We start from the raw sequence: 25,600 nt of genomic DNA, 5'->3' as shown, positions 1-25,600 counted from the left end.
CTCTGAACACCAATCCCAGAGAGCACGTGGCTCTTGTTCTATCCGGCTGGCTCAGCAGCTACCCAAGTTATGGGGCTACAGGGGATACTGTCTAGACCAGTTCTTTTGGCCCTGCGGTTGGCAGAACATAGAACCAGAAAGCCAAGGCATGGTTCAAACAACTCTCTGCATTTTTTCTGGTAGACAGTCAAGCTGGATGGAAACCGAATCTCAAACAATTACCAAATGGCAATAAACAACAGAATAAAAAGACTGCACAGGGCTTTCTCTGGTCCTTGGTCGACACATCCTAGCTCATGAGCTATAAAACATGACATTTCTGGAGAGAATATCCTTGAAAATAAAAGCCCAACCTTAAAGATGTAGGACTTTTCCAGCTCGAGATGATTCTCAGGGCGGTAAAGGTGTTCTCTAGTCTCAGTGATAATCCCGTGAGAGGAAAAACACATCAACATCCAATTGAAATAATTTATTTACCACTAGAGCACCACAAAACAGACATACATCATGTTTAAAATACAGCGTAATCGGTCATCAAAGTACAAAACAGCTATTCTTATATTCCATTTTTTTAAACCATGCCGACCATGAAATCGTACTGCTGCTTAACATAAAAACCACCATCCCACCCCCCACCCATAGACTAACATCTTCCCATTCCCACCCGCCTCCCTCCCTGCCCACCACAATATTTACTTATAGGAGATAAAGACCTTACAGAACCTCCAAACTAAAAAAAAAAGGATTCAAGAGATCTTATAATAGAGCATTTAAAATATTATCAGTGCATTCATGAGGAAAGACAAAATAATACAAAACAAAACGTCATTCTGAGAGGAAAACACCTGCAGAAATAAAAGTGATTTACATAGAATTAATAGAAAACGGAAGGAAAAAAATCAACACACTCGTTTCTGAGGTCAGGTCACACCCAACACCAGGGTCCTCTACTACCATGGCGTCCCTTCTCTTGCCTTTCCAGTTTGCAAATCTGTGAATCCAATTCGTCATCTCATTAATGGCCAGAAAACGGCAGACAAGAAGTCCACTGGATCGCACACACAACTTCAGTTGGATTCACACCTCGCCAGGCAACCCTTTCGGGGACCCTGCATATACTCCATTGTTTTACTTATTAATTTTTCTTCTCGAGCTAAGGATGAGACAACTGGTAAACTGACCTACCAACCTTGACAGAACGTTACCTTCTCTGCAACAATATGGCAAATCATTCACTTATTAAAGCAAGGTAAATTCTAGCCTCAGATCTAGATAACTCTCATTCAGAGGGATAAACAGAATTTTTTGATCGTGGGCATATTTGGTTTGTACCTCTAATGACCATCAAAGAACATCTATGAAGACCTTAACTTTAGTGAAATCAACTAAGTGACTCGCGCTAAATGGGGCTTTTTTCCTCCCTTAAAAAAAAAAAAAAAATCAACAAAAATGTCAGTCTTTCCATTTCCCCCCGAACACTAAAAACCTGACTAAAGGAAAAGATGTCTCCTATGAACTGTCTGATCTCAAGAACCATAGAATTCTGTGAACATACTGATTAAACTAAGTTGCAGAAAGCTGTCTCCACTCAGCCATGAAGATTCTGAGTTTCGGTCAGATCCTGACTGAAACGAAAATACTTCAGCTCAGTGATCTATGTGTATATCTATCATATTCCCGAATTTAACTAGCACAGAAGATGGTTAACATTGGAATTGATTAGTAATGATGCTTAGGAGATGAAGGAAGACTTTTGAACTTGAATCGATCCTTTTTATAAAAGGAAAACGGAAGGACAAGTGGACTCACATAGCTTATGTCATAATATTGGACAATACACAAAGCGCACGGGGAGAAATACTATAAAACACATAATTGTAGTGCAAGTCAAACTGCAGGGCCTTTCCTCCAGAGTCCTGGCCGCCTAAAGGAAACACACAGGTCTGAGCGATCATTAAAAAGAGCCCCAGTGTAAGTCCAATCTAAATCATAGTTGACATTATTACAGAACATTAAAAATATGGTAAAAATTTACACATTACATGTAAAGTAGTTAACGTTCTGATTTAATAGTTTACAGAAGAGATCTGCAGATGTGTCTCCAATTACACTGGCTTCTCTACCCATCTATTGTAAGAATGTAGGTACGGTTACATATATGGAAATGAAGAAAAACCTATAGCATAGCCATACAGCAACACTTGAAGGTCTGAAATTGGACCGGTACGTATCAAAACATTTCAACATGTCACTGGTTTACTGAACTGACAAAGAGCCATTTACAATTAAAAGGAAAGAAAAAAATCTTACAGACTTATTCTGACTGAAATTTTCCTTTATTAACAGGCTTTTCAGTTTTGAGCCTTACAAGAAGCTTCCTTAGGCAGTTGGTACATAGCATGTGTTTTCAGGGTCTTTATCTTAATGCAGACTTGCTTGGTCACAGAATAACTCGCCTGCGTTTTCATCCCGTTAATATGACCTCTTTTTTTTCTGGCTCATTTGAGTTCAAGTTCCTTAAGCCATCCATGAGTTCCTGGCAAAGTATTTGGTCTCCACTTTAGACACCTGTTTTATTTTCCAAGGGCAATGAAACGTTCATTATGTAGTAACACACAATAAATAACTCACTGTTAACTCGAACGGTAACGGGAAGGGTGCCTATCGCATAGCAATACAGAAAAATCAAGTGAGGCATGTGATAGGAATGGTACGTACAGCAACTCCACTTAATGGGATTTTCCTGTTTGTTTGTTTGTTTTTCCTTTCACATAATTAACACTAACAAATTCTTCCAGTGTTTATTTTTTTCTTAAAAAAAAAAAAGGTTTCGCTTCTTGTCTCTCTCACTTACAGAGTAGGTGAAATGTAGAATAAAGCCTTCAATTTGTTTCATTTTGTTTTGTTTCAGATGCCAGTTTTAACAAACAGAACACAGACTTCCAAAGTGTTTGAACTAGTACCGTTTTTTTTTTTTTCAAAATTTTTTTTAACACTGTCGAAGCAAGGCTCTCTTAGGTTTTCTTGTTATAAACATTGTCTTTGTTCTTGTCGTCACCCTCCTGCTTATCTTCATCACCATGGGATGATCATCTCGCCACTTTTCCAAGAATCTTAGCTGCACTTGCAAGACTTTACGATCATATTAGAGAGTTGTTCAATCTTGGGTGTCTTGCCGATGTAGTAGAGAATGGTGAGCGGTTCTAAATCCTGGGACACACAGCAAGGAGAAGCAGATGCTTCTGGATTTATGGTATTATATAGGCTGAGAACCTGAAAGAACATAGGAGAGGAAAGAGAACATAGGAAAATACCAATAAAAAAAAGGAAGGGGAGTGACTTTAAAAAGAACAATTCCATAGTGCTATAGTGTGACCTTATCAGTCACGGAACTCAGGAGACAATTTAAATGTACTGGTTTACAATTTCCTTCTCTTAAACCCCCAATTATGGTCAACTTCGTATGTGTTCCTAGTAATCACTGAATTCATCATTTTCCTACAGAATCCTTTCCTCATGCGTGCTAAACAAATGATTTTGTAAAAGCTCAGATTGTACAAAATCGCCCATTCAACAAATTTTACAGTTTCCCCAATAATTCTTGACTTTGATCACTGCATCGCTGTATACCCACTTGCCAGACGGTCGAAAAATTTGGTGCTCTTAGTATTTGCTTTGGTGTCTACCCTTCCTTGTAACCAAGTGTCTATTTCTAATTCCCACCTAGGTTAGCACTCCCTTTGGCTCAGACACTCTATGGACTTTGTTTTGACCTCATAGCTGGAGTAAGCAGAATGAGACTGCTGGGCTCCGTGAAGAAGCAAATGCAGGGAGAAGTAGAAGAATCACAGGCCGGATGAAAACTCCCATCAGCGCTTTAATCTACCCTCACGTATAGAAAAAAACACCTGTCTGCCTGTGAAACCTCTCTGTGCTGTGTCTTGGCAGGCCAATTTAATGTCACCTACATTTTTGTTTTAAAGAAAAAAAGATACAAGTTTTTTCATTTAATATTGCTTCATAACACAATCAAGAATTAACCAGTTAAGAGTTACTTAAGAATGACACCAGGGCGCCTGGGTGGCTCTGTGGGTTAAGCGTCTGCCTTCGGCTCAGGTCATGGTCTCAGGGTCCTGGGATCGAGCCCCGCATCAGCTCCCGGGGAGTCTGCTTTTCCCTCTGCCCCACCCCCTTGCTCATACTCTCTCACACGTGTTCTCTCTCTCTCAAAAATAAATAAATAAAAATCTTAAAAAAAAAAAAAAAAGACTGACATGAAAAGCAAGCTCTATTTTTTAATTATTCACTTTCTTTCATTTTGCTTAAAACAACAATAGTAATAATAATCAGCCCTCCATTAGATTCCATGTGGTAAATGGGCATGTCTAAGTGGGAGGGCTTTAGCCAGTCCCACAGTGGAATGAAAAGAAAGTTCTAGAGTTAGTCCCATACCCTTAACTCGGTTTCATATCCACAGGGGATGGGCCTTTAACCCATGGAAGTACGTAGGTTCCCCAGTGATGATAAAGAGACGTTTCCAAGGATGCCATTAATGTGTTAGTCAACAGCAAGTGACCTTTTCCTCGAGATTCACTGCGATTTTTTCAGCCGAAGACAGAAGATCTGTTCAGTGCGGCAACACTGACTACTTTATTAAGCTACCTCTGGCTTCTTGGGTAACTGTCCAAACCACATATTTGTGACCATGACAGTTATTCTTCCTCTCCCGTTGAAAAACAAGCATGGTCTCAGCCTTCACACACTCCCTCTGTGTATCAGGGAGGGGAATTATATTTCTACTTGGCAATGGGGCCTTGCCCACATTCTAGCTACTGTTGCCACAGCCCAGTTGAAACAGCCTGGCCAGAGAGCTCAGACAAAGGGACAGGCATGAGCAAGCTTTCCTCACATGGCCAAGCACGTGGTCAGCCTGGAGTGCCAAAACCTACAGGGGGTTGAGAAAATAGCTGAAGGAAGGAGTGTCCTATTTGTCAATTGAAAGCCCAGCATATGTAGACATTTATAAATAAATAGACTTCATGTTCTACTAGCACGTGATCTTTCATATGAATTAAAGAGGAATTTTATAACACAGATTGTCTAAAATCATCAATAACCCCCAAACTCTTGAATTGAGTCGAGTGCCTTATGTGATCCTCTTGGAAACAGGTCCATTTTCCTACCCTGCAGTGAAGGCAATTTTTCTAATGCTTCTTTAATAAGGAGATTTACAGAGACATAACCCCAATGTGTAGCCACATTTCAGGAATAAGACTCAGTAAGGTAGAGCAAACCGAGGCCTGGTTATAAAACAAGGAAGTCTGCATTCCAAGTTTTGGTTTGTCATCAACTGTTAGATCCTTGATCTATACAATCTAGACCCCAATTTCTGTAAGTAAAGTGAAATGTTCAGATGAGATAATTTATGAAGACCTTCCCTTCTCTGAAATCCTACATTATGAGGTACGAGGAAAAAAGCATTAGGACAAGCATCATTATTCCATAGAAAAAGTCTTTGCTGATCTGGGCTACTCATCCATGGCCTCCCGTCAAGGACTGGCCCTCTGAATTAGCCTTCTAACCTCACTGAAGTGATCCGACAAAATATTTAGATTCTTGTGTACTTTGGGTATATTCAAAAAGACTTGGAGATCCTAATTTTCCCATAGCTTTCTCTAATTTCATCAATTTGCTCTTTATATCTACTCTCAAGTCTGGCTTTGTTATTTTAAAAGATCATCTTTAACATAAACATTCCTTTTTACTGATGAGAAATTGAGGGATTGAGGTTTAGAGAAGTCAAATGACTTTTTAATTGTCGTGCACGAGTGAGTCACTATTCCAAAGCATCGAACGAGGTCCTCAAAGTTCTTTCCAATGCGACAGTCCTTGATACAGATGATGAGAGCTCCTTTTTTTAGATTGGGACTTGGGTCCTTTCACATCCAAGCTATGCATGACCCCAAGTGATAAATGGATTCCAAAAGATTTTTTTATAGCTACCAGTCACTTGTAATATAAAATAAAGAAAAAAAAGAACAAAACTGTCTCCTAGATGCTTATCATTGAATTGGGAAGGCAAAACCCACACTTGAAACTGAGCAGTGTCACTTCTGACTTCACCTACCCCCTACATTCTTCCTGGCCATTCAAGAGGATCGTTCCAGTACCCATTCATGTGCGATGAACAGGTACCAGGCTAAACAGAATTCACTGGACATATTACCTGTAGGTACACATTAGCGACCCAACAATAGAAGAAATGGAGCCAAATACTTACCCTACTGTGCTGAGTGTCTGAACTCCATAAATATGGGCACGCTCCAGCACAGAAGTTGGCATTGTACCCTTTAGGTTCATGTATCCATTTCCATCCAAGATCCCTCTTGAAATCAATGTAAAGTGGACGCAGGCAGCAATTATCCTGTACATTTCTGTTAGAAGAAAGAGCAGTGGAGATTTTACAGCTGATTCCCCCCCACACACACCCAATTCCAAGCCAGAAAAATGACTCCTTCACTCATGCAAACAGCATCCAATGAGCAAGTACCATGGGCTAGGTCCGAATGGTTTTATAGGAATCTCAAATGACTTTCACGATGGAATGTCATGGTGACCTGATGGACTACTTCCCCTTACGAATTCTAAACCTCAAGTCCCTTGGTTGGCTGTGACCTTGAAAGTCAAGCCTTTCCCTTAAATGACTAGATAGAAGCAGAGAGGTGGCTGAAGAGACCAATCCCCCCTTTCCAACAACACTGAGCAGTTTTGCCTGGTCAGCCTCAAAGGTCCTTTCAAATATAAAAGTACAACAACTATTTGTAAAGAACCTCCTAAGGCATTTTCCTTTGAAATGAAATCCATAATTTCATCTCATGCTCCTAGACTAGGGAATGAACCAGAAATCAAGACACAAGGAGCCTCGCTGAGGGTAACCACTGACTCTGGCGACCAAAAAAAGCCATTTTACTCATGAACTCTCTGAGCATCTATCAGTGAGGACCTCTTACTGCCCCATAACTCTCAAAATAAAGAACCTTCCTCTCAGGAGACTTGATAAGAAACCATAGGAGAACACTCACAACCTCCCCTCTATGAACTCTTACAGGAGTAGTTAATAAATCTGTGTTGCCTTCACTTCTCTCAGATTCAGTAGCTAATGACACAGTAGCATTCTTCTATTTCTCTCATCTCTGTGAAAAAGGGTATGGCCATGGGCGCTCTACAGTGGGCAGTGAGGGTACGGAGGACTTCATAGAGACAGTGAGTCTTTCCAATTAAGGATCAGCCATCATACCCCTCAAGTAACCTTATATTTGCTCTGGGGAGCAGGGAGCTCATTTTCTTCTTCAGCCCCAAAGTGCTTCAGGGGGATCTAGGAAAAACTTCAGGGGACTAATTTTTTGACTTCACCCTTGGTTCCTTGCAATGGGGCCATGGAAGACTACACAAAAAACAGTTTGGAGCCTCTGGGAAGAAGGCTGTTAGGAGGTAGGGTGACTATCCTGTCCTATACCTGGCCTTAAGCCATGAGTGGAGTTTAGCTCAATTTGTAAGAAAAGACAAAGGCAGTGTGAGAGTCGACAGATGTGATTACTTTGTTTTATTTTGATTTCCTTTACCTAAAACAATATGCTGCATCCAAAGCACGCTTCTTCCGCCGGTTGGACTGTTGTGACTCAAGTCTGTAGGAGGGCAACAACATTAGCAGGAGGTGTGGGGTCTTCCCACTGTTTTTTTTCCTAGTGGACTTTATAGTTTTCTGATCACCACTGGTATATGTGGAGGCGCCATCAATACCTTGAAAAAATGCATTTGGGTGACAAACATTTAGCTTTACCTTCATCAAATACAATCAGCCATTCTTTCTTTCCTTTGCATCTTGTCACAAGCAGCCATGATGACCTCACAATGGCATCACCGGCTGGCTACCGTCATTCTCCACGGAAATCGATACGGCACGAGGAGACAATCACAGGCGACAATGGACACTTCTCACTGAGACTAGTGGCAGGAGACAGTTCAGTGTCCAAGGCAGGGCTTGTTGGTTATGAAGGTCACTACAGAAGAAGACTTTGACCATAGTCCAAGGGCGACCTAGCTAGTTTATTTGAACTGAACCCTCAGTTCAGGCCGTGTCCAGCCCCTCAGCGACTGAAGGGCATGGCAAAAGAACACGGCTTGTCCCCCGCCAGTTCACTCTCTTCCTCAGGCTACTAAACTCAAAAGACTTTCCTCATGAACACAACCCGAGACTCACAAGAAATTGCAGTGAATTAAGTTCAAGTGAAACAGAAGTCACCCTTACCTAATGCTATTTGGGGAAGCTGTGAAGAAAGGGCTTTTTCATTTATTTTATGGCGTCTTCAACACTTTCCTGATTCCATCTGAGATTCAGAAACTCGAGCTCCCCAAAGCATGCTCAAGAGACTGCCAGTTTAAGCATTTAATCTCCACACTCCAGAGAATCATGGCTACGTTAGAGACTAAAATAAATCTCTCGACCTCCTGGAGTAGTTTTCCATGAGCGAGGGCCACTGGAGCCTTCTGCAAGTGGACGGGGGTCCCGGGTGGTGGTAGCTGGGGTAGGGGAATCAGCTCCCTGGCATGTCACTGTGGCCCGAGCACACGGAACACTTCCCTCCTGCCTCTCATCATCCAAACTGGCTGGCTCACAAGGGAAGCAAGTCCAACTGTTGGCATCTCCTCCTTCTCCCCGACCTATGGCTAATCACTAAGAGGTAAGGAGGAGCAGGGAGAAACTAAAACCTCATTATGTCTTTATAAATTATTCCAGAAGTTTGATCAGGCAGCCAGTGGAAATACTGGGTGCCAGCTAGAAACAGTGGAGTGTTCTGATTCACATAAGATGAGGTCAAGAGGCTATGGTATGAGGGGCTTCTCAAGTGAAGTATGGTTGTAGGCCTCCTGACGTTGCACTTGGGGCATTATCGATGGATGTCCTTGAATGTATGCGATCTTCTGCTCTAATACTAGCATAGCTAGAAAGCTGGATTGCTTAAATGAAGAGTACAGGGCTTACCTGACTAATAGTTTGGAAAGCTGATGAATCAGTCAGTATTGCCAAGCAATCACAGGGCATGGAGCAGAGTAAACTGGGAAGCGATTGCTTGGTCCTAATTCTTTCTGCCTTCGTTTATCTTTCTCCAGCCTTATCTTTACCCAAACAATTATAACTCATCAGGCCTCACCAAACAATTCCATTTTCACATGCAAACAGGCTTGATCCCCCACGAGATTATCAACACAGACCCTCCCCTCCCCCACCTCATATGACCAAGTTTCAGTTACCTGCAAATCTTGCTTCTAGCTCTTCACTTTTATTGGGAATGATGTAATTATTAGATGGCACAAAGGTGCAGCAGGGACAGTGTAAACTTATTTTAAATCCCAGGTTTCTGTCTGGAAAACATTAAGTCAAGGAGGTCATTTGGATGTGTGATCATACCCTTAAATCTGCAATCAACTTACAATAATGTGGGGTCACTGAGCATCTAGGGACGAGGACAGAGGGCGGCTGTAACCTTTATGGTGGAGCCATTCGTGGACGGCATCCGTCACGTCAAAGGAAAGCCATTCGCCTTCTGCTCTCGTCTTGACGACTTTGCTGTCAATGTAGCGCTGGGTTGGAGACGTTAAATCTTTGGATTTGAGAATCTGGAGAAGGAGAGAGAGAGGGAACAAGCTCAGTTGGCAACCAGTCAGCATGACTAACCCGAAGCCATTAACAGTATTCCAAGTCATTATCTAAACTCAGCTCCGCTCTGGTACACCCATGTATTGTCATCTAACGGCACGTGTGCATAAAAGCATGACACCAGGCCGTGTGCCATGAAAAATAGAGCTACTAAGTCAGCTGTGTATTATGATAAAGGTGACATGAACCATAAAGCCAAGTGTCTAAGAGAAAGTGACAGTAATTATTTTACTTTGCTGACATACGCTTTGTGAGATTCCAGCCATAAATTCTATGCTATTAAGTTAGCGGTTTTGTTCTGCTTTTTAATTTGGAGAGCTGGGAGGTGGGGGGGGACAGGAAGAGTGGGCCAGTCCAGAGGACCCATGCTCACCCACCCTCTAACAGCCCTGAATTATATAAATTTCCTTCTAATAAAGAGAAAAAGTTCCCAACCTTGGTTCTTAAATCCACCCCCATTAACATATGTGGCACGCCTCAGCTTTTGAGGTAAGTCGCTGGCTGGGATTTTTACGCTCCAGGTGTGACTTGTTATGATTGATAAAGATATTCCATATCCTGCAGACAAAGAATGAATTGGGGCAGGAGCAGTCTGGCCCAGTGTGAGACTCTGAAAGCCAACCAGCCTGAACACTGAGACTTCAGAAGGATTCGTTTAGTTCAAAGACATAAAGAGCCACTGAAGGAGGTTCTTGGGTTTCTATAGGAAGTGAACACTTCAGGTGGTTTTTAAAAAATTCTGTCTGTCTTTAAATGATGGTGTCTTATGAACCAGTCAAACCAAGATCTCATTCTCTTAGAGCTCTATCAAATCCCTACCCAAACCTGTATCTTGCCTTCCCTTAGTACTCAGGGGCTTATACTGCCCTTCCTGATGTTGAGTCTAACTATCCTGGGCTTGGTTCATACATGTGGGTTGGTCTCTCCAACAAGCTCATATGCTTCCCCAGGGCAGTGATCATATCTTCAACTTGATGCCATTTCCAGGCATAGCATTCAATTTAATTCAGTGTCTATTAAAGGACTATTTAAATATCCAGAAGCCTTACTTACTCTCCTTTCAACCTTGCAAAAACAAAGATGCATAATCTTCCTGCTGATTTTAAAAGGCACTTTTCTTTCGTATGTGTACATGACTTGTTCAGATAAGTAATTTACCAACAAATGCTTCCTAAAATATTTGGCATTAGGGTGGACTTTCTTTTTTTCGGGATGAAGTAAGTTCAGGAAAGGAAAGAGATTCTCATAACGGAACTTTGGGGGGCCCTCAAAAATTTTAGACAAAATCTACTCTACTGGTCTTGCCCTTGAGGGTCGACACACCCCACTAAGTGAAGACAATCTAGAGGCATTCGTGATTCCACCACAGACAAGAGATGTTCTTGGTAAATTAAAGGAAACAAGTAAACATGGTATGAGGGCTGGGTGCACTGGGCTTTGGGCTTGGCACACATTATTTCCTTTCATTGAATCCTCAAGATGTTCCTGTAAAGTGGATTAAGGAAACTGAGATTCGGGGAGGTTCATGAACTCATTCAGTGCCTCACGGTGGGCCTGTAGGGAGAGAGGATTCAAAGCAATCCCCTAACTTCCTCACTCTGGTGCTGGATTTTGAAGACCAAAGAGTTATGGGGTCATATTTGAATCACCATTCATCCTTACCCCTTCCAGATGACCAAGAAACATTCAGTGATCGAAGTAAAGATTTTTAAATAAGGTTAAAATAAATGTTGGTACAAAAAAGGAAATAAAACATGTGGAATGTATACACAGTTAATCCTGATGTAAACCTCTAAAGATACAGCCTCCCAGCAGGCCAATCCTCTGGAAACCAAACCTTGCCTTGAAAACACTCCCAGGTGGGTAAATAAGACACCACATATCCAATTCATAACAAATGGTATAATTAAACTAACCTAGGATTAAAATGATAAAACAATGGTTGAGATGTGTTCAGGCATTTCCATCTTAAAATTAATAAAAAATTCAGAACGCGTTTTTCTAATTTTAAATTTCTTCCCCTAGTGGACTGCCTATACTGATACATTATTTCATAATGTCTTTATATTTGCTTTATTCCTAATCAGCACAATGTATGTCTTTTATTTTTTTTTTAAGATTTTATTTATTTATTTGACAGACAGAGATCACAAGTAGGCAGAGAGGCAGGCAGAAAGAGAGGAGGAAGCAGGCTCCCTGCCAAGCAGAGAGCCCGATGCGGGGCTCGATCCCAGGACCATGAGATCATGACCTGAGCCGAAGGCAGAGGCTTTAACCCACTGAGCCACCCAGGCACCCCAGCACAATGTATGTCTTATTCACCTTCATATCCCTAACACTTAGACACAATGTCTAGAACAAAACATTGCTTTCATTGTTGTAGTAATTACATATTATATATATATATATATATAAAATATATCAAATATCTATGATATCGATCTCTGATATAAGTATCATTGAAGACACAGATTTTTTTTTAATGACCATATTGATCAAATGGACAGAAAAAAACACAAACCAGCAAATCTATGGAAATTCTTCACCTCAGAGAGAGCAATAAATCTAGAGGATCTTTCTTTCAAAGAAGACCAAAAGAGATCAAAAGATTCTGAAACCTTTTTCTTTTTTAAATCTCATCCTCTAATAAGTCTTTCCTCAGCCACAAAACACCAGTAGGTTCTGATGGTGGACAGCTTCATATTCTCACCTGACTGATAGGTTCTCTGTGTCTTTTCACTGGTTCAAGAACAAGCCCATTTAAGCCACCCAAGAATGACTGCTACTTAGCTACACAATTCTGAAACAGAGTGGTGGCTTTGGTCTTGTGGGTTTGCTGTCTCAAATTTTATGGCCAAGGAGTTCTTAAACTCACTTGTTGCAACTGAACTCCATTCTTTCTTACCAAGTCCTCCATGGAAACAGGAAACAGCTGCTTTCCATCACTCATAGACTATCCCTCATATTCTTGGAGACTAGTATTAAGTCCCCCTCAGCATGCCCGCTCTCTCTCTCTCTAAGCTAAATAAACCCTGTTCCCTTAGCCCATATTTAGAGGAGCTATTTCCCAAACCTTTAATCACTTGGGTCACTAACTGGGATGACTGATGCTCTATAAAAGTATTCCTCCTCCAGCTTCGTGGTGTTGTTTCAGAACTGGCTAGAAAACCTTCTAATCGCATCTGAAAGTCTGAAATCTTAACTTAAAAGGTATCTTCTTTCTAAGAATAGACACCACCTCTCTATTCCCTGGTTATCTTTCATTTAACATGCACACAAAATTAAACGGGAAGGGAGGAAAATCAACCTACTGCTAATATTGATTAGGACTTCCTCAAATTCAAGAGTTTATACCAAAATGACTAAATCAGTCACTCTCACTCCATTTTAGCCTTTGCCATCATCTTTCCCAGTCTCCCGACGAGTGTATTGAACATGAAAAGGACTGGATATGCAGTTGTCGTTTTTTTCTAGAGCCAGAGTCGCTTCTAAATTCCTCTATAGATCGTATCATGACAAAGATAGTTCAGATGAATACTAGAAGTTCTCTGAACTGGCTTCCACTCAACTAGCCAGATTCACCAGTATTCTCCATTTGTTCTGTAATGCATATTGGCGTATGCTGGGGTTCATTGTTGGAGAACTCCTCTCTAGTATGTTCCGAGAACTTCTGGTCTTACCCGTTGAGTCATATGCTTAGCAAATATCAACTGTACATGTTTCTAAACCAGTGTATGACAGTTGGGCTTGATATTGTAATTTTCCAGGGGAATCAAATGGTCTAGAAAGGATGAAATGCAGGCCCCAAAGTTAAGAGAGATCTGTTGCTTCTGTGAAAACCAAGGTGAATGCTTAGGAAAATCTTCAGTACAGAAAAGTTAAAAACACTTAAAACAAAACAAAACAAAATACCAGTTTGGTCGTTCCTCATAAAGGTAGACATAGAATTACCATTTGACTCAGTGATTCCACTCCTAGGTATATAACCAAAAGAACTGAAAGCAGGCACTCAAACAGATACTTGCATCCCAATGTTCAAGCAATCCCAATACTCACAATCTCTGAAAAGTAAAAACAACCCAAGTATTCATCAACAGATAAACAAACAATATAAATAAAACATACCATAGGCACATATTATTTAGCCATGAAAATGAACAAAATTCTGACATACTACAACACAGATGAATCTTGAAAACATTATGCTAAGTAAACTAAGCCGGACACCAGAGGATGAATAAAGATGATTTCACTTCCACGAGGCACCTAGGATAAGCGAATTCATAGAGATAACAGTAGAATAGAAGTCACCAGGTTTGATGGGTAGGGAAAATGGAAAGTTACTGGTTCATGGGTGCAGAGTTTCTGTTTGGGATGATGGGAAATTTCTGAAAATAGTGAGTGGTAGTGGTTATATGACATTGTAAATGTACTTAATGCCACTGAATTGCATACCTAAAAAATGGTTAAAAGGTTACATTTATGTGTATTTAACCACAACAGTCTTTCTCTAATTTCAGATGTCAGAGAGACAGCTTATAGAAGAAATAACAAAAGGAATAATATAATAAAAACCTAGAAGGAGCCTGGGGCACCTCAGTGGCTCAGTTGGTTAAGTGTGTAACTCCTGATTTTGGCTCAGGTCATGACCTCAGGGTCCTGAGATCGAGTCTCACATCAGGCTCCACATTCAGGATGGAGTCTCTTTGGGATTCTCTCCTTCTCCCTCTGCTCCTCCCCCAGCTCACTCTCTGACATAAATAAATAAATAAATATCTTAACAAACAAACAAACAAAAAACCCTAGAAGGATTCTGTTACTTGTGTTGCTCAACACATTGCCCTGAAATTTCTTTCTTCTTCAAAATTTCTTTCTTTCTTCTAGAAATTGTAGGTGATGCATAATGGATGTGGTTCATGCAAAAAATACAACATGGATTGGCAGTAGGCAGAGCCATGGAAAAATCCTTGGCCTTTTATAAAACACAAAGCATGTAAAGTGTGTGTGTGTGTGTGTGTGTGTGTGTGTGTGTGTGTCTTTGGGTATGTATATGCATATACATATATATGTTTTAAGTTAAAATATCTGTTTACCTCTCTCACTCACTTGCTCCTGTTTCTATAAAACCTCTGCTTTGACTTTTTTTTTTAAATAACAGACCAACAACTGTTTCTGATTGAATTAGAAAGCATACTGAAAATGAAATTTAGCTGCCTCTCGCTTAGCTACCACCCACAGTGGTATGAATGTTACCTTCATTACATTACTGATATACACACATTATCTATAATATGTGCAAAATACCCACATACCGCCTTTGGCAAGGCTCTAAACTCTACACTGAATTACAAAACTTCCTACACAAAAGGATCCATTCATCTCTCTGGCACTGGAAAGCAGCCAATCAGGAGTGGATCGAGGCAAAAGTCACTGATGTTACCCAATAGTTCAGGGCAAAAAAAAAAAAAAAAAAAAAAAAAGGAAGAAAGAAAGAAATAGAAGACTAGATGCAAAATTACAGCCAGAGGAAATCTTAGTCTTAAAGGAATAACAATATAAATCAACTCAGGATTTGGCTCAGACACCAAGGGCAATACCTATTCCTCTCCTATGAGACACTGGAAAGAGAGAAAGCAAGCATTAAAAATTCTATTTTACTTCGCATATTCAGACATCAATGGACCTACAGGAGAACTAGGGAGCCAATTCAACCCAGACTTCTAATGCAAAGGTAAATTTAACAATAGGGTTGTAGAGAAAACTCCCAACACTAGGGTAACTAGTTGTTGCTGTTGTTTTAAATGCATTTAATGTTCTTAATGTACTTAACATTTAAAAGCATTTAAATGTTTGCGGTTACTGGCACAGAGTGATTAGCAAATGCTGAATGAGCACAGTCTCTCAGAGGTGCCTGACCTCACACTCTAACTTCCCTACTATGAAGTATCGGTGTCAGAAAGTTCCCAGAAGGCCATCAGCTCCAATCCATACGATTAATTCATTGACATCTTGGTCTCTGAAGACTTCTCGTGATGGCGGACTCACAACTTCTTGAGGAAGGCCCTCTCGCTTCTGAATAATTTGTATGTTGTAATCCTTCCTTCTCTTGGATGCGAAATCTCCACCAACTAGTCTTACTTAATAATAATATCATTGCTTCATATGGGTACTATCATTTCCGGTTTTTCAAGTATTTCCACAGGCTCATGTTTTTCAGTCTTCACAAAAACCCTGTGGTGTGGATATCATGGCCCTTACCATCCAAGGTACACGATTAAAGGGAAAGAAGCCTGAAGTGCTTACCTGTCTGATCACCATATGGGTTTCCCCATATGGTGTTTGTTCTCTGGAAAAAGACATGAAATTCTCTTTCTTTTCTATGTCAGGCCCCTGTCATAGGAGGCGCCTCTCTCAACGGCTTCCTGCAGGACGAGGTTTGAGGTCCTTCACCATCCTTGTTAAGCTCCCACCTCGATGTTCCTCTTATAATCCCTTCTTCAGCGCACTCGGAGGCCGTCTAGCAGGATGCGGAGAATATTACAGAATGCGCCACATGTGGAAAAGAGGGGCGATGGCTTCCCTTGTTCTGGTCACTATTTTTAATGCAAACTATTTACTTTTGGCAGCAGCCGCATCACACCATTGGGTCATAGTAAACTTTTTATAAAATAAAACCTTTGTCCTGACACAAACCGTTAAGTCAGATTTTCCATCCCCAATCCTTTCTGGAATGACATGGAATAAAGAGACAGAAATGCAGGGGGGCAAAAAGGGAAGAGAAGGTTGGTTTATCTAGCCGCATGGTTCTCTAACTTCAGCCTACATTAGAAACATCTGGAGGACTTACTAAATAAAACACAGATTGCTAAACCCTAAGCCCCCAGACTTTCTGATCTAATAGAGACGAGATTGGGGCCCAAGAATTTGCATTTCTGACATATTCCTAGGCGACGCAGAAGCTGCTGGTCGACTCTGAGAACCAGAGCTCTAGTCTACATTTATGCGATTCATTCTTGAACCTAAATGACAATTGCACATTATCTCAGTTAATTTTGAACTTCTTATTTGACCTTGACCTTAGTTTTTAGCCTCTTGAGAGCTCTCTGAATCCTGTTTGCTACTCAACATATACGCTATTCATCAGGGTGATGGTAACATCATTAAACCACCTAGAGCCAAAACCATGACTTCTTGCTGGATCTTTGGGTCCTTCTTTCCTGGTTGGCCCTGTTTCTTTAATCAACACTCTGTGGTTTAATCAACACTCCTTATATACAGCAGAAAAAAGTAGTTCACTACTTTGAGGTGTGAGGCCCAGTTTAGTTCAGGAGTCTTGCCCATTTTGCCACTGACAATCGAATCTGGTGGTCCGTTAGGTTTCTTTGAAGATCCCCATAGGCTTGCCAAGTGTCTTTGGAAATTGTTAATGCAACAAAAAGTTTCATAGGCTTTGAAGTCAGGCAAACATAAACTAGCACTTACTGGATTTGTGATTTTCTTATTTATGGAATGGGTTAATAAAACCCACCTTCTATGGTTGTTAATAGAATTAAATAACACATGAGTAGGGAAAGCATCTATCACATTGCTGGTATTCAATAAATGTGAATTATTATAATTATGTTCCTTATCTGGTCAAAATCTTCCAGAGGCTTCTACTATCTAGTGAATAAACTCCAGATCCCATAGTTTAGTATTTAAGACATAACTTGCTACCAATCTATCAGCCTAGACTTGCCTCTCATCCCTAGAAATCTAAACCCTATCCCTAAAACGTGTATTCCATGTCCCAACTCTGCGTTTAGACTAGAATCCCCATGAGTATGCCTTCCCCACTCTCCCAGTTTTTACTTAAAAACAAAAACAAGCTTAACAATCACAAAAACCTTCTTACTCTTCAGCTCAGCTTTTCAATGAAATGGTCACTTTCACTCTGAAATCCCTTTTCTCGTCCGAGCCCCTCAGCAATCACTGTGTGTGCCAAGTATTCAGCCCCTTGCACACCGGCCTCAAGGGTAATCCTGCCTGTGCGTACACGTCCATTTCTTCCAAGGGAATAACCAGCTACTAAAAGAGAGGGAAACATGCACGTATTTACATCCCCATAATCCCTGTGCTCTAGTTTGCTGACCCTGGAGGCTTTTTATATGATCAGTTCATTAGTTTGGTTATTGACTCATTTGTTGAATAATTGCTGGGCACCTTATACGTGTACGAGTCTTCATTTATTCATCTCTTCCAATGTATTTCATAGCTCACTTCTCCAGGCTAGTTCAACCGCTCTGAAGCACTTGTTGTAAGCAAAGCATTACCCTTCTGTCCGGGACAGTAAGATGGTCTCCGTTCCTAAAAGAGTCCATGCTCTAGTAAGAGAATAGGGTCTCACAACAACAACTGAAAGCCCTGCCTTCACGGGCCACAGTGAGGTCATGTTGCAGGGCATGACCGGGAGCAGGGAGATAACTATCACCAAAGTGACAGGTAACTACTAACGTCGGAAAGGCTAGCAAGAAGCCTGGGCACTGTGAGAACACAGGCCACATCATAGAGACGTCCTGGCTCATTACAAAAGAGAACAAATAAATGTCATCTTCCTTTCTCTGCAGGGCTCCTTCACCCATCCTAAGCACTGGAAGCTTGAACTTAGGGAGAGTTTGCCCCGGAAGTACATTAATGTACTTGGTACATTAGCTCTTGGAACACAGCACTACAAACTGGGTGGTTTAAAAGAGCAGAAATGAACTCTCTCATGGTCCTGGGGGTCAGAAGTCAGAAAGCAAGGTGTTGGCTGGGCCATGTTTCCTGGGACACCTCCAGAAGGGGATCCTTTCTTACCTCTCTCAATACCTGGTGTTTTGCTGGCAATCTTTGGCATTTGTTGGTTTGAAGCTACCTAACTTCGATCTCTGCCTTTGTCTCACATGGCATTGTCTCTGTGTGTCTCTGTCTTTATGTGGTCATCTTATAAGAACACTGATCATACAGAATGAGGGTTCTACCCCCTACCACAATAGGACCTCATTTTGACCTAACCGATTGTATCTATAATGACTCTATTTCCAAGAAAGGTCACCTTCTGAGGCCCCGGGGATTAGGACTTCAACATGTCTTTTTTTGAGGGAGCACAATTAAACTATCACAATAAGTGTTCGTATGTTACACTGGGCTGAGTACGTTCCAAATGCTCTGACCATGAAGTCCTTTAAAACAAAGGACGTTCTGGCTCTTTCTTATTCTTCCACAAAGTATGCCACTGAATTTGCACAGTCCGTTCTTGGCAAATGCTTGTTGACTAGCAGACTTCATTAGAAAGACACACACAATCAAGTGATAAATAAGCCCTTGAACAATCCATCTTTTACACTATAAATTTGGAATTTTATGCACACACATCACAAAGATTATGTGTATGTGTATCTATATACCATATTTTATGTATATGACAAGGAGGAGAGAAAGAATTATCAGTGTAAGCAACTTTATACTGTCTTTTCCTTGTCTATTTAATATATTTCACTGTGGAATGAAAATAAGGGAGAAAAAGCAAGAAAGGGAATTTTCAAGTAATAGAAAGTAGGGCTTTACGGAGAATCAGAAATAGAGAAATGGTTTCTTTTCTTCCCCTGAGGCATAAATGTAGCTCTCTGTTCCTGCTCGCCTGCAGGCTCCTTGAACAACGCTGGGTCACTTTAGGGTGCTTAACACACAGACAGACCACCTGATGATCCTTCAGAAGTGGCTTAACGGACCCAATACTTATCTTGCTTCTCCCATCGCCCTGTCTTGTAATTGCCCTGGCTGCTTTGAAATCGCATCCCTCTAAGAGGAGGTGGTAATGTATACCTCACAAGAGCTTCGAGAGGGCCTGGAGAGTAGATTCCCATGGAGTACAGATCAGCTTCAAAAGAAAGACACATAAAAATACAGTGTCTCTGGGTTTCAGATATCTACATTATTGTGTCACTATAGTAAGTCTTTCTCTGTAAGGCACAGAGTTCCTGTATTATACATATCCGTGTGCAATTAGGATAAAGAAGGGCATATATACATCTCTAATGACCTTTATGGAAATGTCGCCAGAGAGGTCTTCAAGCTACACATATACACACAAACACACATACACGCGCACACACATAGGAAAGCCTTGCCTCTGTGATGAACACACCTTATAATTCTCTATTGTTTTCTTCCACTTTTTTTTCATTCTCTACAGATGGGCCTTTGTGCTGACTGCCCGTATGCATAAACAAGTAAATTCATTTCCACAGGTCTGAGGGATGAAGGAGTCCTTTGTGTGAACACAAAGTCTCTCAGATGTCACAGCTCAATAGCATTCAGAAGACCATCACCTACGAATCACACAGCAGAGGAAAAAAAAAAGATTCAGCTGGGCAAAAGTCACGTCTGTGCAGGCTAGAAAGAGACGTGTGCAGGCCAACAGTTAGTGACAGCTTCTGAAGGGAAACCAGGTCAAGACCTCAAGTCACGTCTATCCTTGAGGCTGGACCACACAGCCTAGGACTGCGGATTTTGATAATTCCAGTTGTTTCCTGCTGTGGGAAGAAGGAGTCTCCCCAACAAGACTGCAAGCTCTCTGGGGCCATATCTTCTGATTTTTTTTGATTGATCTCCCTTTCCAAGTCCACTCTGACTTGACACCAACACACACATACTTGAAAACCATACTTCTAACACCCTTTCCTACTTCCTGGCTCCCAACAACACATATGGCCTACATTACAATTTAAGTCCCTTCTTAGATTCAGTTGAGAACTTTAATTTAGGGGGTGAGATTATAAAGCAATGAGTCGAAAAATAAAATAATGACTCCGGTTTTTCTGCAGACATAGAGTTTATGGGTTACCTAAGAATATCAGTTTCACAAATCTCTTATGTAATATATTTTTTTTTTACCTACATCATTCTTATCCACTTAACCAGCACTAGCTCTGAATAAATAACAAAAAAATGGGTAGATATATGTTTCTTTCTCGATAGTTAGATATCTTTAAAACAAATGAAGCAGAATTTCCAAATCCAAATAAAGAAAAAAATATTTCTCAGAAGAGTCCCCCTCATGATATTACACACTTATTTCACAACATTTCCTTGCACTTGAATCTCATTTTGAAATACGTCTTCAATTCCTTGGAAAACATTTGTTGAACACCCACCGCGTACCACGTACCATTCCAGGAATCTGTCCCCGGGGTGAAGGTAAAGCAGATAGAGGAAGGGCAGAAGATCAAGTGCAGCCAAATGATGAAGGGCCTGGAGGCGAAGCATGCAGTGGAGAGTGGGGGTGGGGAATGTTGGGAAGAGGGGCCCTCAGATGTCAGGGTGGCCACGAAGGTCCATGTGGGAGGAGCGCACAGTGGCCAGAGTTTAGGAGGGAGTAAAGGCGGGTGTCGGAGGAGGCGGCGCGGGGGAGAGGCCCGAGTGTGGGCAGAAAGCGCAGGGGGCGGTGGTGCTGGAGGCCTAGCGACAAACAGGCCCACACACAGTAAGGGCTTGGGCTCCTTGGTGACATGAGGTGAGAAGCCATCACAGGGCTTTCAACAGGGGATTGAGATCTGACCCACATCTCGGTGGGAATCAGGTCTTAACTACACACACACACACTCTAAGGAGGTCGGGGGCACCAGCCAGGCCCGGGGGCCACACCTGGACCGGTCAGGACGCTACTGCAAAGGCTAGAGGCAAAAACTCCTTGGATGAGAGTAGCAGCCGCAGAGATGAGAAGGGGCTGGATTTCAGATCTGTCTTTGAAAACCAGCTATCACGTAGGAAAATTAATGACTTTTCAATTTCCTCTTCACCAGAACTTTGGCAGTTTCCAGAAATTAACACCACCTTTCAGAGGTTCGGATCTGTTTCCATTGAAGGAATTCCCAATTATGTATTTGTAGGCTCTGAACCCAGTTCTAGAGGAGAGGTTTTCAAAAAAAAAAAAAAAAAAATCCCGAGCGCTGTGAATATCAAGAAATAAACATGCATCCTCCCTCGGAGCCATCTTTTGCCCTAGTGAAGGTTGTCCAACAGTTGGCAGACATTAAGATTTTTTAAAACGGAGCCTTAACGAAGCAAACAAGGAGCTGCTCCCCGCGAGCCCGCCCTGCCCCCCGATAACAGGAAGTCGGTCTGATGAGGCCTCATCCAACCAGACATGAGCGACAAAATCACACAGTGGTGTCATCATCACAAGCCATGTCTAGGGGAAATATAAACCATGTTCTGGATGATAAGCAAAACCCTGATGATAATGCACTCTCCGTGCATCCAACATGCCAGACCCTTCACGTGCTTCTCCTCCCCGTGACGCGTTAGAACCGTGATCTCCATTTTATGATGAAAAACTGAGGCTCGGAGACATGAATGGTTTGTAAGACCAAAACGCTAATAAATAAGAAGAGGCAGAAGATGAACCCAACCCCCTACCCCTACCCCTACCCCCACCCCCACCCCGCAACACCCCTCCACAAAGATTCTCTTCTTGCCTGCCTGGAGCTGCTCCTTAGCAGCAGAGTGAGACCAACAGGAGCGGAACTGAGTTGAAAATAGTATTTTAGGAGGCGCAGAAGCGAACTCCTGGGGCAGCCACCGAGAGCCTGACCCCACAGCAATGGAGACCGGAGGCAGTTTTCATTTTTACGAGACTGTGAGCAGATCAAAAATGGAAGAGGCTGTTTCTTACAAACATTCAAACCCAACGCTTTGGCAACTATAGTAATAATATGAGAGTAACCATTGAGTCGAAGTACATTGTGCTAGGAGTTTCCACGCATCCCGTGTTCACTTTACGAAGTCCTGGCCAAGGAGGTGTTTTTACGCACATTTTACTGATGTGGAAATTGGCTCAGTGATGTGACTTCCTCAGACTCTCCGGAGGGGCGAAACCACACCTTGAACTCCCGCTGGCCCCACCCCAGGGCCTGCGTTCTTCCTGCGAGTGTGGGCAAGTGGTCCAGAGCATGGCCTGTGGGGCCAGACTGCCCGGGTTCGAATTCTACCTCTGCAAGGGCCTGGGCAAGTTACTCGACTTCTCCGCGCCTCAGTTTCCTCTTTTGTAAAATGAGGATAAGAACCCACCTCAGAGGCTTATTAAAAGGATTGAATGACTCCATCTATATAAAACACTTAAATCATGCCTAGTATACAGTGTGCCCTGTGTGTTGGTGATAATTATCAATATCATTACACAATCATATTCCACAAAAGGAACATGGAATTATTAGTAACTATTGCATGACTATCCATGTTTCTTTCAATACAGTGGGGGAACTACTATTCGCACAACTTTTGGGGTCCCGTCTGCTCTCAAGGTTAACATTGAGTAACGTCATGACTTAACCCGAATGATAACAATCCGATTTCCTCGTGAGGCAAGCCTGTCCTTCGATCAGTTTGAAAAAACCAGAGATATTAATAGCCTTGTGCAAACAAAGTGTTTATTATATATACCTCATGGCTTTTTTTTTTTTTTTTTTAAGCGGGTTACTCTACTGTGTGTCTCCAACGTGGCGCCAGAGTCAGGATCAGCATTAAGGGGATTGTATGCGGTAAAATTCTGTACAACAGAAGCACAGTATAACTTTTTTTTCAGTAGCACTTTTTGCAAGTCTAACTTAACAGACAGTCAGTTTTTTTGGCTGACTTCTTTTTATTTTACACACCCTTGGGCAATATGAGAAATGAAAACTGAACTCTGTGTGTGTGTGTGTGTGTGTGTGTGTGTGTGCATAGGAACACGTGCATGTGCATGTGTTTGGGGTTCGGAAAAGGGGGTAATTCTTATTAACCCCATCAATGCCATGCTCCCCACAGTGAGGGAACCTCACATTTCGTTTTGCCGCCTTAGAGTCCCTTCAAAAGTAGACTCAAGCCCTTAACCTTGCATTTTCACTGTAAAGCCTCAGGGTGTGCATATTTTAAAATATTTTGCAGAGATTATGTATGTATATATAAAATTATACACACACACACACATATATATAAAACATACATATGTATTCTATATATTACATATATAAGATTCAGAATTCCTCTGAAATCCACTTGAGTTTATTTTGTCTCAGCACATTTATCTTCTACTAACCAACAGGCACCCATCAGCAGACTACTCTCCCAAGCTATCTGCCGCCAACACTAACGGTCTCATACCAGCGCCATGCAAGACCTTTTTCTCCCAATGTTTTATGATATATGAGCTCATGACATCACCTTGTCTCCCAAGGAGTGACTTTGCATGATTTTATTAGTGGCCTGAAGCTAACAAATTAATCTTAAAAATAATCTGGCAACTGACTTGGGCAGGTAATTCTGTTAGGGCTCTTCCTCTTCAAGGAATTAAAGGTTTTGAAGCCAAAATCGAAGAGATGACATGGAAGGAATTGAGTGCCCACTCTCCATCTGGGAGGTAGAGACATTGTTTAATGTCACCCTTCCAATAAACACCAAGCTAATCAGGAATTGTTAAGGAAACTTAGGTCACAATACTCTTGCCATTGAACCTGCCACCATGTTGCCTTGTAAAGGGTGAAAAGAAAGCATAGATGAAGCCATCGAATCCCGGGGTATTAGCGCAGTCCCAACATGATTAAAGAAGTCGCTGTGCATATTAATTAACCAAATCTGCTCTGATCTCAGTCTGATATATTCAGATATCCCTGCTGTAAATATTGCTGGGCTCAAGGGAATCTCTTGATTCAGACAGATGGTTTCACCCAAGGAGTCCAACCCAGATGCCAGGCTGCCCCCCACCCCAAACTGTCACAACTCCCCCTCTGGGGAAAAAAAAAATGAATTCTGAGGCATTTCTCTGGATCCTTTTAGCTTTTGCTTTAAGAGTACTTTGGGAATATCTCTATTAGTGGAAAGACTGTACTTCTGAGACACAGTGTCAGATAACAGATTGTTATTTGAGGCCATGAAATTTTGGGGTAGCTTGTTATTCAGTGACTAGATTGTCAAAACAGTCATGAAGGTACAAGTCTTACTATCCTAGAGGTAGTCAAGTTTGAAACGCGCAGTTAGTTTGGAAAGGGTGTGAGTTAGTGAGGGGAAGCTAGAAATATCTGAAAGCTACAAGGTCCTTTGAGGTCAGTATAGCTAACGTTAAGTATTGGTTGGTGCTCTCATGGCACCATGAAGTCATGACTGCCCTTAAATAAGTTATTAATTTCTTGGACCCTCGTTTCTTCACTTGTAAAATTGGGAATTTTTCCCAGTCCAAGATGTCAGGTGCCTTTGTTCAAGTTGGTGATATTCATTTTGAAGAACGTTTCTCTTCCCTAGCTATTCTCTCTCTTATAACTCTGGGCATGATTTTAATCGTAAACGTAGGAGCAGGTTAATCAGAGAAAGATGTGTTCAAATTTCCAAATAAGCTGAGAGCTATTTTCAAGATTGTAGGTTCGAAGGCATTCCCAGAGCACTGGAGCTTTATCTGATCGTATTCCAATAAAGGCTGCCTTTGGCATAAAGCTTTAAAAACATGGTAAGGGTCATTCCCATTTGGAAAAGGTTCAGTTTGTGTCTTTTTTCCCCTCTTCTTTTTCTTCATCTATCAAAGTGCTTTATCCCCCTCATAGTCCCTCCAGCATTGGTGTAGACTTGAAGTCATTGCAGGATTCCACCAGTATATGCTATTTACAGTCCGTCGACATCAGCAAAGTCAGAGCAGGAGGACAGTAAGGCTTTATTTTACCACCATTCATCAAAGTTCTGACAGACTATTCTGTAGAGAGAGGAGAGCCGTGAGAACTCCGAGTCCCCTCGCCAAGCTAAATGTGACTTCCACAGAAGCTCGGGTGTCCTAAAGCTCCCAGGAGAGGAGAATCAACACACACATAGCCCCGGACAAGACAAACTGTGAACTCACTC

The 25,600-nt window shown here is 41.6% G+C and overlaps 1 protein-coding gene across 4 annotated transcripts in view; it reads right to left on the bottom strand.

Moving 5' to 3' along the window:
- Window positions 1-454: 454 nt before the first annotated feature.
- The window catches only part of TGFB2 (transforming growth factor beta 2), a 78,620-nt gene continuing 53,474 nt past the window's right edge, over window positions 455-25,600 (bottom strand). For 3 of the 4 annotated variants that reach the window (XM_082702998.1, XM_082702999.1, XM_082703000.1), the window contains 5 exons: window positions 9,546-9,678; window positions 9,313-9,423; window positions 7,623-7,800; window positions 6,281-6,434; window positions 455-3,273 (listed from right to left, as the gene is read on the bottom strand). In XM_082702998.1, coding sequence (XP_082559124.1) covers window positions 3,115-3,273; window positions 6,281-6,434; window positions 7,623-7,800; window positions 9,313-9,423; window positions 9,546-9,678 — 735 coding nt within the window. In that variant the 3' untranslated portion in view covers window positions 455-3,114. The remainder of the gene's footprint in view (window positions 3,274-6,280; window positions 6,435-7,622; window positions 7,801-9,312; window positions 9,424-9,545; window positions 9,679-25,600) is intronic. The other variant, XM_082703001.1, reaches the window with a different exon arrangement.

This window comes from Mustela nivalis (genome assembly GCF_964662115.1).
Source record: "Mustela nivalis genome assembly, chromosome: 16".
In the NCBI taxonomy this organism is placed as follows: domain Eukaryota; kingdom Metazoa; phylum Chordata; class Mammalia; order Carnivora; family Mustelidae; genus Mustela; species Mustela nivalis.
Note: the sequence above shows the minus strand (reverse complement) of the source record. Positions and strands in the feature narration are given on the sequence as shown.